Source organism: Oncorhynchus keta, unplaced genomic scaffold (assembly GCF_023373465.1).
Source record: "Oncorhynchus keta strain PuntledgeMale-10-30-2019 unplaced genomic scaffold, Oket_V2 Un_contig_3860_pilon_pilon, whole genome shotgun sequence".
Lineage (NCBI taxonomy): Eukaryota > Metazoa > Chordata > Actinopteri > Salmoniformes > Salmonidae > Oncorhynchus > Oncorhynchus keta.
This window is the reverse complement of record NW_026287470.1, coordinates 251311-270000: the sequence shown is the minus strand read 5'-3', so window position 1 is coordinate 270000 and position 18690 is coordinate 251311. Positions and strand designations below refer to the sequence as shown.

Below are 18690 nucleotides of genomic sequence, written 5' to 3'. Positions count from 1 at the left end.
CAAAACTTGATGAATGAAAAACAAATATATGCTTAATGAACTTTAAAAATGCCTTGGCATGTCAAAATAACATAACATAATATCATAGCATAACATAGCATAGCATAACATAGAACACTGTAGCATAACATAAAATAACATAGCATAGCATAACATAACATAGAACACTGTAGCATAACATAAAATAACACAGCATAACATAAAATAACATAGCATAGCATAACATAACATAGAACACTGTAGCATAACATAAAATAACATAGCATAACATAACATAGAACACTGTAGCATAACATAAAATAACACAGCATAACATAACATAGAACACTGTAGCATAACATAAAATAACATAGCATAACATAACATAAAATAACATAGCATAACATAACATAGAACACTGTAGCATAACATAAAATAACATAGCATAACATAGCATAGCATAACATAGAACACTGTAGCATAACATAAAATAACATAAAATAACATAGCATAGCATAACATAGAACACTGTAGCATAACATAAAATAACATAGCATAACATAAAATAACACAGCATAACATAAAATAACATAGCATAGCATAACATAGAACACTGTAGCATAACATAAAATAACATAGCATAACATAAAATAACACAGCATAACATAAAATAACATAAAATAACATAGCATAACATAGCATAGCATAATGTAACATAACATAAAATAACATAGCGTAGCATAACATAGCATACTGTAACATAACATAAATTAACATAGCATGACAAAACCAGTAATCCCAGCCCCCGTCCCACAGGAGGGCTTTTGCTTCTTGGTAGGCCGTCAATGTAAATAAGAATTTGTTCTTAACTGATTTGCCTAGTTAAATAAAGGTTCAAAAAGGTTAAATAAATTACATTAAATAAAAACAGTAGGTAACTATTTATGTCACTTCCACTTTCTCTCCTTTCTCATTCTGTCCATTTCTCCTCCTCCTCAGGTGATAGTCCTACAGCGAGCGAGGAACCCAGGCAGAGCTGAGACATTCTCCTTCCTGCTGGACGAGTCTCTGAACAGCATCACCATCTACATCACTGGAAAGTCCCTCACCTTCACCCTGAAGAACCCTGCAGGTAAGAACCTCAAACATCACTGGAAAGACCCTCACCTTCACCTTGATGAACCCTGCACGTAAGAACCTTAAACACATAGACAGATCTAAGGTAAGGTTTTAGGTAAGTGTTCACCTCACAGAGTAGGATGACGTTTCCTCTGGACACTGATCTAAGGTCAGAAGTGGAGAATCTTGGTTGCTGCCCTATAGCCAGCCGGTGTGATGGGGATGTGTGAGCAGTGGTGGAAAAAATGACTCAATTGTCATACTTGAGTAAAAGTAAAGAAACCTTACCAGAAAATGACTCAATTGTCATACTTGAGTAAAAGTAAAGAAACCTTACCAGAAAATGACTCAATTGTCATACTTGAGTAAAAGTAAAGAAACCTTACCAGAAAATGACTCAATTGTCATACTTGAGTAAAAGTAAAGAAACCTTACCAGAAAATGACTCAATTAAAAGTTAAAGTTATCCAGTAAACTTGAGTAATAGTCTAAAACTATCTGGTTTTAAATGTACTTAAGGACAGTAGGAGAAAAAGTCATACTAAAAGTAAATGCTATACATCAAATTCCATATATTAGCAAACCAGACGGACAGACAGGGACACACCCCAACACTAAGTTGAGTCCGCCAGATCACAGGCAGTAGGGATGGCAAAGCATTATATTGATAGGTGCCATAATTCTGTCCTGCTTGAGCATTCTAAATGTAACGAGTACTTTTAACTGCAGGGAAAACGTATGGAGTAAAAAGTACATTATTTATTTTAGGAATGTAGTGGAGTAAAAGTAAAAGTCATCAAAAATATAAATAGTAAAGTAAAGTACAGATACCCCCCAAAGAACTACTTACTTAAGTACTTTTACACCCCTGTGTGTGAGACAACCATGCTTGAATGTGTTCCACCAGGTGTGGCCAGGTATGTTTGACTGGCATCCTGCAATAATCCCATTTCACCCTCCTTGCCCCTACAGGTGTGACCCAGAAACAGAATGAGGCCAACGGGGAACTGGGGACTGTCCAGACGGTGGGCAACCTCTTCCGGGTCCGTCTGGCCTCCAACAAACAGACAGGATTATGGGAAATCAGCATGAACTCCAACCAGCCCTACACACTGAAGGTCACTGGTGAGTTACCATAGAGATATGCATATCCTGTTTAATTATGTGTGTTACGCTCATGTGAATGCAGCCATGATACATACAGTACCCAGGTCTGGGTTCAAAAACTGTTTGAAATCATTTAGAATACTTTAAAATACTATTTAAAACCATGTCAGAACTATTTAACAATTTGACCCCAGGTCTGGAAGAGCCATATAGAGAAGGGAGAGAATACAGCCCTCACTCATTGTGTCTGTCTGCAGCCTGGTCTCATAGACTAGATGTAACATAGTAAAAGTAAATCTTGGAAACTCAAGTTAGTATGATATGTTACGTTTGGTATGGTTACATAAGACAGAAGGTTTCTTAAGGCAAAACAAACAGAGGGTGAATGGGTGGCTGTATAATGCAAATTGTCTAACAACCCAAAGGTTAAGTGTTCAATCTCACCATGGAAAACTTTTGCATTTTAGCTAATTAGCAACTTTGCAACTACTTAGCATGTTAGCTAAACCTAACCTGAACCCTTTTAACTAACTCTTCCCCTAACCCTAACCTTAGCTATTTGACCTAACTCCTAACCTTAACCCTAATCCAGGGGTCTCCAAACGTTTCTGGCATGAGAGCTACTCAAACAAAAATAATAATAATATCACAAGCTACAACATTTTTATATAGCTTTCAAATAGACACATTCTTCTCATCTCCCCTGTGACTCTTCCCCGGGCCTTTAATGTACGAGAGAAAGTAAAGCACTATGTTTTCTGTCAATGTATTGTTTGTTTCCCAAATTCGTAAACATATTTACAATTCGTAACGTATTGTACCAATTGCAATTTGTAACATATCATCCGAAATGGATGATGTACATCCACAAATGAATGCATAACATATGAAACATAACATATAACACTAAATGGAGAGTCTGGGATTTAATTCCAGAATAATACAACATTGTGAGACCAGGTCGATGTGTGTTGAAGCGTCTGTGTGTTTGTCTCCAGGTCAGAGTACCATTGCCTTCATTTATGACTTTGTGGAGACTTTCGAGGGACCTCATCCAGGATACGCCCTCATCTCTGGCCGTCCACAAGCAGGTAAAACACTACAACATCATCTTAATCATCATCATTACCATATCAAGCAGGTAATCTGTCAATCATCATTTTACTATGGCGATGTCGTGGCGACATATTCTACTTGAATGCAGCTGCGACTTAAAACACTAGAACCGCCTGGCCTTTCAGCACCGCCTGGCCTTTCAGCACCGCCTGGCCTTTCAGCACCGCCTGGCCTTTCAGCATATAAATACCCGCTAGAGAATGTTGCCGGGCGTCCATTTTAGCATACGCATCATATAAACCTGCAAGGTGTCCAAACATATGCTCCAATGCTTGATAAATATTGCCTAAACTATTGTAAAGGATTAATTACATTAAGAAATAGTTGTGAAAAAAAATATTTTTTAATAGTTATTTATTGAGATAGAGTCCATGGATATGTTTTGCATTATTCTACATAGTCCTACACAAAATGTAGGTCTATAGCTTATTTTAGTTTCCCTTACAATAAAGACATTACAGTGTAATACATTTGATCCACTTCATTTGTAGATTCGATTATTAATAGAGTTATAGTAAGTTATAGTAATTAATAATGTCCAGTTATAGTTTTTTTGTCAAAGTAGAAACCAAAAAGCTGATGATTATAAAAATAATAATAATAATAATAATAATATAACCAGCCAGGTGCGCATGTGAAATTATTTTCTGTATTCCTAAACAAAAGCAGCAGCGCATGAACAATTGCAAAGGAATTGAATGAATTGCATAAAGAAATATTCATGAAAATATATTCATGACAAGATATAAAAACAGTAATTTGTTGATTGTATCAGACACAGTACTGTGCAAGTTTACCGGTGCCTTTAGCATGAATAAATCTCATCTTCTCTTAATGCTTCAGGCCCACAGTCCTCACACAGCTTTCAAACAAATCGGTTGCAGTGAACAATGTTTTCACCGGCCTTGTTGACTTGACAGTGTGTCCTCTTTTTCCCAGTGGGAGCTGGGGTGCTTGGGAAAGAGAGAGCAGGACACGCTGCAGCCTTGGAAGCCTGCTAGGCGGCTGTAGCTTCCTACTTAGCATTCATGTCGTTCTCACGAAGCACACGTGCCAGATCCATGATGAAATCTCTCTCGCTGACTGTCTTGTCCAGGCATTGTTTGCACAACACGTGCGCGTTGATAGCAGTCATGTCGAGCACGTTGTAGAACACCTCAACTGGCCAGCGGAGAGTACCTCCTTTTACAGAGTACAGTCTTGGCATCTGGTCGAGTGCATCCAACCTATTGCATTAAATAAAATAGAATAGAAAATGTTAGAATTATATAATAATAATAATACTAACAATAATATGAGTGTAATATAGTATTTGGTGTTTGGCTATCTGTATATGGAAGAGATACATACCTTTGTGTGATTGTAATCTGTCAAGTAAAACTAAATGCATGCTCTTCAACCGATCGCTGCCCGCACCTGCCCGCTCATCCAGCATCACTCGACTTTGGCCATGTCATTTACAAAATAGCCTCCAAAACTCTACTCAATAAATTGGATGCAGTCTATCACAGTGCCATCCATTTTGTCACCAAAGCCCCATATACTACCCACCACTGCGACCTGTACGCTCTCGTTGGCTGGCCCTCGCTTCATACTCGTCGCCAAACCCACTGGCTCCAGGTCATCTACAAGACCCTGCTAGGTAAAGTCCCCCCTTATCTCAGCTCGCTGGTCACCATAGCAGCACCCACCTGTAGCACGCGCTCCAGCAGGTATATCTCACTGGTCGCCCCCCGAAGCCAATTCCTCCTTTGACCGCCTCTCCTTCCAGTTCTCTGCTGCCAGTGACTGGAACAAACTACAAACATCTCTGAAACTGGAAACACTTATCTCCCTCACTAGCTTTAAGCACCAACTGTCAGAGCAGCTCACAGATTACTGCACCTGTACATAGCCCATCTATAATTTAGCCCAAACCACTACCTCTTCCCCTACTATATTTATTTATTTATTTTGCTCCTTTGCACCCCATTATTTCTATTTCTACTTTGCACATTCTTCCACTGCAAGTCTACCATTCCAATACTTGCTATATTGTATTTACTCCTCCACCATGGCCTTTTTTTGCCTTTACCTCCCTTATCTCACCTCATTTGCTCACATTGTATATAGACTTGTTTATACTGTATTATTGACTGTATGTTTGTTTTACTCCATGTGTAACTCTGTGTTGTTGTGTGTGTCGAACTGCTTTGCTTTATCTTGGCCAGGTCGCAATTGTAAATGAGAACTTGTTCTCAACTGGTTAAATAAACTGGTTAAATAAAGGTGAAATATATATATATTTTTAAATCAACTCTTCTGCACTATTTAATTAAACCAACCTCTTCACCCTCCTTACCATTCAGTTAGGCCTAATTTTAAATCAATTGTGAAGTAAGGTGCACAGTTATTACATTTACATTTACATTTAAGTCATTTAGCAGACGCTCTTATCCAGAGCGACTTACAAATTGGTGCATTCACCTTATGACATCCAGTGGAACAGCCACTTTACAATAGTGCATCTGAATCTTTTAAGGGGGGTGAGAAGGATTACTTTATCCTATCCTAGGTATTCCTTAAAGAGGTGGGGTTTCAGGTGTCTCCGGAAGGTGGTGATTGACTCCGCTGTCCTGGCGTCGTGAGGGGTTTGTTCCACCATTGGGGGCCAGAGCAGCGAACAGTTTTGACTGGGCTGAGCGGGATCTGTACTTCCTCAGTGGTAGGGAGGCGAGCAGGCCAGAGGTGGATGAACGCAGTGCCCTTGTTTGGGTGTAGGGCCTGATCAGAGCCTGGAGGTACTGAGGTGCCGTTCCCCTCACAGCTCCGTAGGCAAGCACCATGGTCTTGTAGCGGATGCGAGCTTCAACTGGAAGCCAGTGGAGAGAGCGGAGGAGCGGGGTGACGTGAGAGAACTTGGGAAGGTTGAACACCAGACGGGCTGCGGCGTTCTGGATGAGTTGTAGGGGTTTAATGGCGCAGGCAGGGAGCCCAGCCAACAGCGAGTTGCAGTAATCCAGACGGGAGATGACAAGTGCCTGGATTAGGACCTGCGCCGCTTCCTGTGTGAGGCAGGGTCGTACTCTGCGGATGTTGTAGAGCATGAACCTACAGGAACGGGCCACCGCCTTGATGTTAGTTGAGAACGACAGAGTGTTGTCCAGGATCACGCCAAGGTTCTTAGCGCTCTGGGAGGAGGACACAATGGAGTTGTCAACCGTGATGGCGAGATCATGGAACGGGCAGTCCTTCCCCGGGAGGAAGAGCAGCTCCGTCTTGCCGAGGTTCAGCTTGAGGTGGTGATCCGTCATCCACACTGATATGTCTGCCAGACATGCAGAACTGCGATTCGCCACCTGGTCATCAGAAGGGGGAAAGGAGAAGATTAATTGTGTGTCGTCTGCATAGCAATGATAGGAGAGACCATGTGAGGTTATGACAGAGCCAAGTGACTTGGTGTATAGCGAGAATAGGAGAGGGCCTAGAACAGAGCCCTGGGGGACACCAGTGGTGAGAGCGCGTGGTGAGGAGACAGATTCTCGCCACGCCACCTGGTAGGAGCGACCTGTCAGGTAGGACGCAATCCAAGCGTGGGCCGCGCCGGAGATGCCCAACTCGGAGAGGGTGGAGAGGAGGATCTGATGGTTCACAGTATCGAAGGCAGCCGATAGGTCTAGAAGGATGAGAGCAGAGGAGAGAGAGTTAGCTTTAGCAGTGCGGAGCGCCTCCGTGATACAGAGAAGAGCAGTCTCAGTTGAATGACTAGTCTTGAAACCTGACTGATTTGGATCAAGAAGGTCATTCTGAGAGAGATAGCGGGAGAGCTGGCCAAGGACGGCACGTTCAAGAGTTTTGGAGAGAAAAGAAAGAAGGGATACTGGTCTGTAGTTGTTGACATCGGAGGGATCGAGTGTAGGTTTTTTCAGAAGGGGTGCAACTCTCGCTCTCTTGAAGACGGAAGGGACGTAGCCAGCGGTCAGGGATGAGTTGATGAGCGAGGTGAGGTAAGGGAGAAGGTCTCCGGAAATGGTCTGGAGAAGAGAGGAGGGGATAGGGTCAAGCGGGCAGGTTGTTGGGCGGCCGGCCGTCAAAGACACGAGATTTCATCTGGAGAGAGAGGGGAGAAAGAGGTCAGAGCACAGGGTAGGGCAGTGTGAGCAGAACCAGCGGTGTCGTTTGACTTAGCAAACGAGGATCGGATGTCGTCGACCTTCTTTTCAAAATGGTTGACGAAGTCATCTGCAGAGAGGGAGGAGGGGGGTAGGGGGAGGAGGATTCAGGAGGGAGGAGAAGGTGGCAAAGAGCTTCCTAGGGTTAGAGGCAGATGCTTGGAATTTAGAGTGGTAGAAAGTGGCTTTAGCAGCAGAGACAGAGGAGGAAAATGTAGAGAGGAGGGAGTGAAAGGATGCCAGGTCCGCAGGGAGGCGAGTTTTCCTCCATTTCCGCTCGGCTGCCCGGAGCCCTGTTCTGTGAGCTCGCAATGAGTCGTCGAGCCACGGAGCGGGAGGGGAGGACCGAGCCGACCTGGAGGATAGGGGACATAGAGAGTCAAAGGATGCAGAAAGGGAGGAGAGGAGGGTTGAGGAGGCAGAATCAGGAGATAGGTTGGAGAAGGTTTGAGCAGAGGGAAGAGATGATAGGATGGAAGAGGGAGAGTAGCGGGGGAGAGAGAGCGAAGGTTGGGACGGCGCGATACCATCCGAGTAGGGGCAGTGTGGGAAGTGTTGGATGAGAGCGAGAGGGAAAAGGATACAAGGTAGTGGTCGGAGACTTGGAGGGGAGTTGCAATGAGGTTAGTGGAAGAACAGCATCTAGTAAAGATGAGGTCGAGCGTATTGCCTGCCTTGTGAGTAGGGGGAAGGTGAGAGGGTGAGGTCAAAAGAGGAGAGGAGGGAAAGAAGGAGGCAGAGAGGAATGAGTCAAAGGTAGACGTGGGGAGGTTAAAGTCGCCCAGAACTGTGAGAGGTGAGCCGTCCTCAGGAAAGGAGCTTATCAAGGCATCAAGCTCATTGATGAACTCTCCGAGGGGACCTGGAGGGCGATAAATGATAAGGATGTTAAGCTTGAAAGGGCTGGTAACTGTGACAGCATGGAATTCAAAGGAGGCGATAGACAGATGGGTAAGGGGAAAGAGAGATGAATGACCACTTGGGAGAGATGAGGATCCCGGTGCCACCACCCCGCTGACCAGAAGCTCTCGGGGGTGCGAGAACACGTGGGCGGACGAAGAGAGAGCAGTAGGAGTAGCAGTGTTATCTGTGGTGATCCATGTTTCCGTCAGTGCCAAGAAGTCGAGGGACTGGAGGGAGGCATAGGCTGAGATGAACTCTGCCTTGTTGGCCGCAGATTGGCAGTTCCAGAGGCTACCGGAGACCTGGAACTCCACGTGGGTCGTGCGCGCTGGGACCACCAGATTAGGTGGCCGCGGCCACGCGGTGTGGAGCATTTGTATGGTCTGTGCAGAGAGGAGAGAACAGGGATAGACAGACACATAGTTGACAGGCTACAGAAGAGGCTACGCTAATGCAAGGAGATTGGAATGACAAGTGGACTACACGTCTCAAATGTTCAGAAAGTTAAGCTTACGTAGCAAGAATCTTATTGATTAAAATGATTAAAATGATACAGTACTGCTGAAGTAGGCTAGCTGGCAGTGGCTGCGTTGTTGACTTTGTAGGCTAGCTGGCAGTGGCTGCGTTGTTGACACTACACTAATCAAGTCGTTCCGTTGAGTGTAATAGTTTCTACAGTGCTGCTATTCGGGGCTAGCTGGCTAGCTAGCAGTGTTGATTACGTTATTTGCGTTAAAAGAACGACAATAGCTGGCTAGCTAACCTAGAAAATCGCTCTAGACTACACAATTATCTTTGATACAAAGACGGCTATGTAGCTAGCTATGTAGCTAGCTACGATCAAACAAATCAAACCGTTGTGCTGTAATGAAATGAAATGAAAATGTGATACTACCTGTGGAGCGAAGCGGAATGGTTGAGTGCGGAAGTTCTATTCTATTATTGCCCGTTCCATTCATTTGTCACTCATTCAGTAGGCTGGCATCAATTGCTTCTCTGGATAGAGTCAAGGATATATATGTTTAGCATTATTCTAAAGGCCTACTGCAACATGTAGCATGTCTTCATTTCCCTTACAATACAGTTGATTAGTAATATAAAACAGTCCCATAACAGTTTATTTTTACAAAGTAAAACTTAAAAGAGAATGGTGTCCACACCCAAGGCGCGTGGTCAAATTACAAATTATTTTCTGCTGATAAATAGGCATAACACAAACTCATCATTCAACTATTGTTTTCTAAATTAAATCAACTTATTCACCCTCATCATTCAGCTAGGACTAATTTAAGTTCAATTGTGAAGTAGGGTGAACAATTATCACCCCTTCATCCATTGGTCATTCATTCAGTTAGGAGAGAGAGAGACGTGTTAGTGCCTGGCTTGGTACCAACGTCATGGGTTGTTTTGGCGGATGAAGTTCGGAATAAGAGTGAAAAAACAGATAGAAAGGCTCTAAATGTGTGTAAAATACATTTAGGAAAAGTCAGGGTAGGAGCAGGACAGCTTTCTTTTGGGATATTTTTGTTTTTTTTTGCAGATTTTTTTGTGTGTGTTAAAGTCGTTAGATGCAGTTATACCAAAGCGCACATGGTTTTACCACGGGGGCCACAAGTTCTGTGTTCACTGCTTTCTCTATCGGAAGGTAGGTTGGTCCTTTTTGATGTATTGTAGGTCAAAACATTGGATCCTGTTCATTTATAGACATATCACAGGTACTGTATGACCTGCTCTTGATAACTCTTGAAATTCCTTCCTTCAATCTTCAGAACACTGTACAGATGGATGCATTGGTGCCCTTCGAGCGACTCAGATTGTTGGTTGAGGAACTGTACTGAACAAAGTGGTTGTTTTTCATGATTCATGTTTTGTATTTAAAAAGCATTTGTTAGTGTATTTCCTATTCTCCCATGCTGCCTCGATTGTGCAATTGTGGTCATGCAGGAGGGATCCCTTGTAGTAAAAGAGACCGTTACCTTATATAATCAGTCACAAAACGTCATTACTACTTACAATCAGTCACAAAACGTCATTACTACTTACAATCAGTCACAAAACGTCATTACTACTTACAATCAGTCACAAAACGTCATTACTACCTATAATCGGTCACAAAACGTCATTACTCCTTACAATCAGTCACAAAACGTCATTACTACTTACAATAAGTCACAAAACGTCATTACTACCTATAATCGGTCACAAAACGTCATTACTATCTATAATCAGACAAAAAAGGTCATTACTACTTATAATCGGTCACAAAATGTCATTACTACCTATAATCAGACACAAAACGTCATTACTACCTTTAATCGGTTACAAAAAGTCATGACTACTTATCAGTCACAAAACATCATTACTCCCTATAATCAGTCATAAAATGTAATTAATTCTAATTTGTCATAATGTATCTGACCCTAGAACAGTTACATAGCCACACCCTTCAAGAGCATGTTTCCTATTTCCTCCTCTCTCTCTTCCTCTTTTATCTCCCTATCCTTATACTCTTCCTCCTCTCGCTTTCCCTCCATTCCTCCTCTCCTCCCAGGCATGCCTGCCATGTTGTTGGTATCGGTGTTGGGCAGAAAGGGCCCAGCCTCTGTCAAGGTGACCAACGTTGCCTTGGTGACAGTGTCAGGGTCAGAGGTCGTAGGCGGGGCCCTGGAAGACATGGGCAACGGGAAGTTCCTAGTTACGGTAACCAAGGTCCCTGCGGGGGAGTTTGTGTTGCTGTTGAACGGGACAGATGTGGTCTCCTCCACCGTGTTCCAGAGACAGTCCACCACTCAGATGTCTGTCTCCAAGGTTACCATCAAGGTAAGTGATGCTGACACACTTCCTGTTTACATTGAAAATCGGATTTCATTTGTAAATCGTGAAGGAGTTTATATTGCATATTGGGAAAGTGTTAGACAAAACCATGGTCATAGACATTTTCAAAAGTGGACCTCACAACAGCTCCTCAACAATTCCTCTTTCTTGTTCTTTTCTCAGGCCGTGGTGGACAGAAGCATGGAGCCTGGTAAACCCTTCACCCTTCCCTTCACCGTCAGGACCGATGCCACTGGAGGCAGCTACAAAATCAGTGCCAGAAACGACCGAGACTTCAAAATGAACGTCCCTAGCAGGTAGGGATCAGGGCTGGAATATCCTGAGACTGGTCCCAGATCTGTTTGTACACATTGGCCATAGGAGCAATTTCAGCATAAACAGATTAGGGACCAAAACAGATATGTTCAAAATCAGCTTCTCCTCTATGCTGGCAAAAACCTTAATAAAAATTGTCCTCTCTTGGCATAATTTGTATTGACAATTAACTCTATCTTATTAGCATCGCTGTGACCACCGGAGGAAACGCCACCGGTGAACTGACCATCACGGTGCCCGCCAACACCCCCTCAGGAACAGACGTCACCGTGACCATTGAGGCTGTGGCCCCCGGGGCGTCCGACTCCAACTACGCCGTCCTGCGCCTCTCTGTCGTCACCAAGGTAACCTCAGATATATATATATATAGATATAGCAGATATGCTAGAGAGTGGAGGTATAGATAAAGATACACTAGAGACCTGAGAGGCCTATATGAGCTTTGTCCACCATATGGGCTGTCTCCACTAAATGGGCTGTCTCCACTAAATGTGCCGTCTCCACTATATAAGCTGTCTCCACTAAATGGGCTATCTCTACTATATGAGCCGTCTCCACTATATAAGCTGTCTCCACTAAATGGGCTATCTCTACTATATGAGCTGTCTCCACTATATGGGCTGTCTCCACTATATGAGCTGTCTCCACTATATGGGCTGTCTCCACTATATGAGCTGTCTCCACTATATGGGCTGTCTCCACTAAATGGGCCGTCTCCACTATATGAGCTGTCTCCACAAAATGGGCTATCTCTACTATATGGGCTGTCTCCACTATATGAGCTGTCTCCACTATATGGGCTGTCTCCACTAAATGGGCCGTCTCCACTATATGAGCTGTCTCCACTAAATGGGCTATCTCTACTATATGAGCTGTCTCCACTATATGAGCTGTCTCCACTCTATGGGCTATCTCTACTATATGAGCTGTCTCTACTATATGAGCTGTCTCCACTATATGAGCTTTGTCCACCATATGGGCTGTCTCCACTCTATGGGCTATCTCTACTGTATGAGCTGTCTATAATGTATGAGCTGTCTATACTATATGAGCTGTCTCCACTATATGGGCCGTCTCCACTCTTTGGGCTGTCTCCACTATATGAGCTGTCTCCACTATATGAGCTCTCTCCACTATATGGGCCGTCTCCACTATATGGGCTGTCTCCACTATATGAGCTGTCTCTACTATATGGGCCGTCTCCACTCTATGGGCTATCTCTACTATATGAGCTGTCTCCACTATATTATCTGTCTCCACCCTATGAGCTATCTCTACTATATGAGCTTTGTCCACCATATGGGCTAACTCTACTATATATGCTGTCTCCACTATGTGAGCTGTCTCTACTATATGGGCTGTCTCCACTATATGAGCTGTCTCCACTATATGAGCTGTCTCCACTATATGAGCTGTCTCTACTATATGAGCTGTCTCCACTATATGGGCTGTCTCCACTATGTGGGCTGTCTCCACTATGTTGGCTGTCTCCACAATATGTGCCGTCTCCACTATATGAGCTGTCTCCACTATATGAGCTGTCTCTACTATATGAGCTGTCTCCACTATGTGGGTTGTCTCCACAATATGGGCCGTCTCCACTATATGGGCTGTCTCCACTATATGAGCTGTCTCCACTATATGAGCTGTCTCCACTATGTGGGCTGTCTCCACAATATGGGCCGTCTCCACTATATGAGCTGTCTCCACAATAGGGGCCGTCTCCACTCTCTGGGCTGTCTCCACTTCTCCCTCATCATGATGATTGCGGTGTCTCTCTCTCTCTCTCTCTCTCTCTCTCTCTTTCTCTGCAGGTGACAGATTTCACCCCTCCCCAGTGTGAGATGGTTATCGCCTCGTCGGTCGACTGCCCAGCTGACCCAGCAGTCTGCAGCTCTGCTTTCTGGCAGCTCTCTGCCAACCTGACCGACGGTGTCAATGGCACGGGCATCACCAGCCTCAAACACCGCCAGGGAGCAGGCAGCCTCACCCACACGGATCTGAAGCAGACGGTTGTTGCAGCAGCATTCAACGCTTCGTGCTGCTCTCTGACAGTGGAGCTGGTGGCGGTGGACAAAGCCATGAATGTCGGTACCTGTTGGTTTTCCATCGTCCGCAACGCAGGACCGCCCTACATCGCTCTGTCCCTCCCACTGTTGGTGTGTCTGCTGGTCTCTGCCTTCTTCACTACGTCCTTCACTGACTTACTTATCTGATTTTAACCTCATGGACTGACTGACTGCCAACCTGATACTACCTCTTAAACTTAAAGAAGATACATTTCTCAACCAACTTTCTATTTTTGATGTAATTGGCATGTTTATAGAAGGGTTCAGAATACCTGTTTTGTGATTTCACCTGTTTTTGAGAACTTATCCCAAATAGCAAATGACTTCCTCATCCTCGTTGTGTAGTATGAGGCTCTGAAAAAACACGAACAAAGGCTCCAAAAACAACCAAATACGTCCTTTTACAAACGGCAAAGATCTCAGTATAGTGACGCAGGTCTTTAGATGTTGTACACATGAAATTGTACCTTTCAGAACTTTATCCGCAATATTATATTCCTTTTTTGCTCCACTCGAGACGTTTCCCCTCCTATATCGGGTGCTTTGCCTTAACTTTCTGAAGATCAACAGAGTTTTATCCTTTCGACAGGAGGGGATTTTGTCTTTCTTTAAACTTTCTTTATTTCATCAAACGATTATGATTCTGTTTAAATTTTTATATAAATGATGATTGCTGAAGGTATCACTTAACCATAAAGCTCCCCTCTACATGTGATTCTAAATGCCTACTGCTTGCTAAAGCTATTTCTCAACTATAAAAACAATGTTTCTTTGCAGGATCCTTGTCCTGACTTTCCAGAATCCCTGAATTGCCTCGCCTTGATTTTCTGATTGGCTGGATACAAGTTTCAACATCCAATTATTTCAGATCTACTAGAGTGCAAGTTTCACTGTGGCACCGTGGCGATACGTTGGCACATGATGATCATTATTAGAATATGACAAATATCAGTCAAGTCTTGCGTTCTATTCATGCTGGCTTTTGCCTGAGACGTGAAACAGATCGGTTGGAGGGCAGACAGACGATCACCAATGTATTAATTGCCAATTTGCCTAAATGGTTAATGGAAACACTTCAACCACAACGTTTTTATTCAACCCTATAGGTGTGATGTCATTACGTCCATCTGTTTTTATCGACGCAAGACAGTTCAGTGGAAACGCACCGTAGCAGGTCACTTTCTAAATGTCTACAAAACATCACCGGGCAAGTTAATGGAAACATAGCTAGTGATGGCGCAATTGGGCATCAGGTTGCTGTATGATATGATAAGGAAAGCTAATATGTTTATTAACACCAGGTGTTGTTAGATCTGGCAGGCATCTGCAAAGTTTTCATCTGGGAACGTACCCAAGGCCACCATGAAAATGAATGTTTCTCGTGTAAAAAAGAGCCAGCAGCTTCTCTCAAGGCAATTTCTCAACATGTTACTTGCACTGTAGTAGTGATGTTTTAATGTTTGTCTCCAGTTTACCTCTCTGGCGTGAATAAAAAGCTCTGCTGTCCTGCTGCACTGGTGACTCGTGTTATTTGTTTTGTTATGGAGGGAGTTTAGTAGCCTTGTGAAACTAGCCTGGGCCCGGTTTCCCAAAGTCATCTTAAGGCTAAATTCATCTTCAGAACCTTTGTAGGAACATCGTTAAATCCGAGCTGTTTGCCCAAACCGTGGTTATTAAAGTTGCACTTGAAAACACTCTGAAGCACTGCCTCGGACCACACGTAGAACAGCTAAGTGCTTCGCTAAATGTTTTGTTGCTCTCCTGTGTCACTTTATACACCGAAGATGTCTGCTAAACATAGAATCACGAGTTTTGTCAATTTCTCTGAGTGTCGATAACTTCAGAACCAAGTTGACTACAAATACAAAGATGACTGCATTCAAATATAAATACATTAGTGGGGCTCTAACATCCAGACAGGTTCCAGGCCTTTTACATTCAGATATTCATGTTCAATCTATTTGGATACTTGTAACCGACGCTACTGTCTATCATTTGTCTCATATTTCATGATGTGTAGCCTAACTTGCGCAACGATGTACCAAATCTGTAGCATCACATCACCACTCTGGAACAACATCACATCACCACTCTGGAACAACATGACATCACCACTCTGGAACAACATGACATCACCACTCTGGAACAACATGACATCACCACTCTGGAACAACATGACATCACCACTCTGGAACAACATGACATCACCACTCTGGAACAACATGACATCACCACTCTGGAACAACATGACATCACCACTCTGGAACAACATCACATCACCACTCTGGAACAACATGACATCACCACTCTGGAACAACATGACATCACCACTCTGGAACAACATGACATCACCACTCTGGAACAACATGACGTCACCACTCTGGAACAACATCACATCACCACTCTGGAACAACATGACATCACCACTCTGGAACAACATGACATCACCACTCTGGAACAACATGACATCACCACTCTGGAACAACATCACCACTCTGGAACAACATGACATCACCACTCTGGAACAACATGACATCACCACTCTGGAACAACATGACATCACCACTCTGGAACAACATCACCACTCTGGAACAACATGACATCACCACTCTGGAACAACATCACATCACCACTCTGGAACAACATGACATCACCACTCTGGAACAACATGACATCACCACTCTGGAACAACATGACATCACCACTCTGGAACAACATCACCACTCTGGAACAACATGACATCACCACTCTGGAACAACATGACATCACCACTCTGGAACAACATCACATCACCACTCTGGAACAACATGACATCACCACTCTGGAACAACATGACATCACCACTCTGGAACAACATGACATCACCACTCTGGAACAACATGACATCACCACTCTGGAACAACATGACATCACCACTCTGGAACAACATGACATCACCACTCTGGAACAACATGACATCACCACTCTGGAACAACATGACATCACCACTCTGGAACAACATCACATCACCACTCTGGAACAACATGACATCACCACTCTGGAACAACATCACCACTCTGGAACAACATGACATCACCACTCTGGAACAACATGACATCACCACTCTGGAACAACATGACATCACCACTCTGGAACAACATCACATCACCACTCTGGAACAACATGACATCACCACTCTGGAACAACATGACATCACCACTCTGGAACAACATCACATCACCACTCTGGAACAACATCACCACTCTGGAACAACATGACATCACCACTCTGGAACAACATGACATCACCACTCTGGAACAACATGACATCACCACTCTGGAACAACATGACATCACCACTCTGGAACAACATGACATCACCACTCTGGAACAACATGACATCACCACTCTGGAACAACATGACATCACCACTCTGGAACAACATGACGTCACCACTCTGGAACAACATCACATCACCACTCTGGAACAACATCACATCCCCACTCTGGAACAACATGACATCACCACTCTGGAACAACATCACATCACCACTCTGGAACAACATGACGTCACCACTCTGGAACAACATGACATCACCACTCTGGAACAACATCACATCACCACTCTGGAACAACATGACATCACCACTCTGGAACAACATGACATCACCACTCTGGAACAACATGACATCACCACTCTGGAACAACATGACATCACCACTCTGGAACAACATGACATCACCACTCTGGAACAACATCACCACTCTGGAACAACATCACCACTCTGGAACAACATCACCACTCTGGAACAACATGACATCACCACTCTGGAACAACATGACATCACCACTCTGGAACAACATGACATCATGACATCACCACTCTGGAACAACATCACATCACCACTCTGGAACAACATGACATCACCACTCTGGAACAACATGACATCACCACTCTGGAACAACATCACATCACCACTCTGGAACAACATGACATCACCACTCTGGAACAACATGACATCACCACTCTGGAACAACATCACATCACCACTCTGGAACAACATGACATCACCACTCACCACTCTGGAACAACATCACCACTCTGGAACAACATGACATCACCACTCTGGAACAACATCCCATCACCACTCTGGAACAACATGACATCACCACTCTGGAACAACATCACCACTCTGGAACAACTTCAGCACTCTGGAACAACATCACATCACCACTCTGGAACAACATGACATCACCACTCTGGAACAACATGACATCACCACTCTGGAACAACATGACATCACCACTCTGGAACAACATCACATCACCACTCTGGAACAACATGACATCACCACTCTGGAACAACATGACATCACCACTCTGGAACAACATGATGTCACCACTCTGGAACAACATCACATCACCACTCTGGAACAACAACAACATGACATCACCACTCTGGAACAACATGACATCACCACTCTGGAACAACATCACATCACCACTCTGGAACAACATCACATCACCACTCTGGAACAACATGACATCACCACTCTGGAACAACATCACATCACCACTCTGGAACAACATGACATCACCACTCTGGAACAACATGACGTCACCACTCTGGAACAACATGACATCACCACTCTGGAACAACATGACATCACCACTCTGGAACAACATGACATCACCACTCTGGAACAACATCACCACTCTGGAACAACATCACCACTCTGGAACAACATCACCACTCTGGAACAACATGACATCACCACTCTGGAACAACATGACATCACCACTCTGGAACAACATGACATCACCACTCTGGAACAACATCACATCACCACTCTGGAACAACATGACATCACCACTCTGGAACAACATGACATCACCACTCTGGAACAACATCACATCACCACTCTGGAACAACATGACATCACCACTCTGGAACAACATGACATCACCACTCTGGAACAACATCACATCACCACTCTGGAACAACATGACATCACCACTGGGAACAACATCACCACTCTGGAACAACATGACATCACCACTCTGGAACAACATCCCATCACCACTCTGGAACAACATGACATCACCACTCTGGAACAACA

At 43.9% G+C, this 18690-nt stretch overlaps 2 protein-coding genes across 3 annotated transcripts in view; both read left to right on the top strand.

The window, feature by feature from the left end:
• Positions 1-15108, top strand: part of LOC118372068 (von Willebrand factor A domain-containing protein 7-like) — a 19077-nt gene extending 3969 nt beyond the window's left edge. The window contains exons 5-11 of the mRNA XM_052508681.1: positions 979-1111; positions 2071-2223; positions 3204-3296; positions 10927-11195; positions 11373-11506; positions 11710-11869; positions 13340-15108. Coding sequence (XP_052364641.1) covers positions 979-1111; positions 2071-2223; positions 3204-3296; positions 10927-11195; positions 11373-11506; positions 11710-11869; positions 13340-13741 — 1344 coding nt within the window. The 3' untranslated portion in view covers positions 13742-15108. The remainder of the gene's footprint in view (positions 1-978; positions 1112-2070; positions 2224-3203; positions 3297-10926; positions 11196-11372; positions 11507-11709; positions 11870-13339) is intronic.
• LOC118372067 (von Willebrand factor A domain-containing protein 7-like) overlaps positions 1-18690 on the top strand; it is a 71460-nt gene that overhangs the window by 24066 nt on the left and 28704 nt on the right. The window lies entirely within an intron of this gene.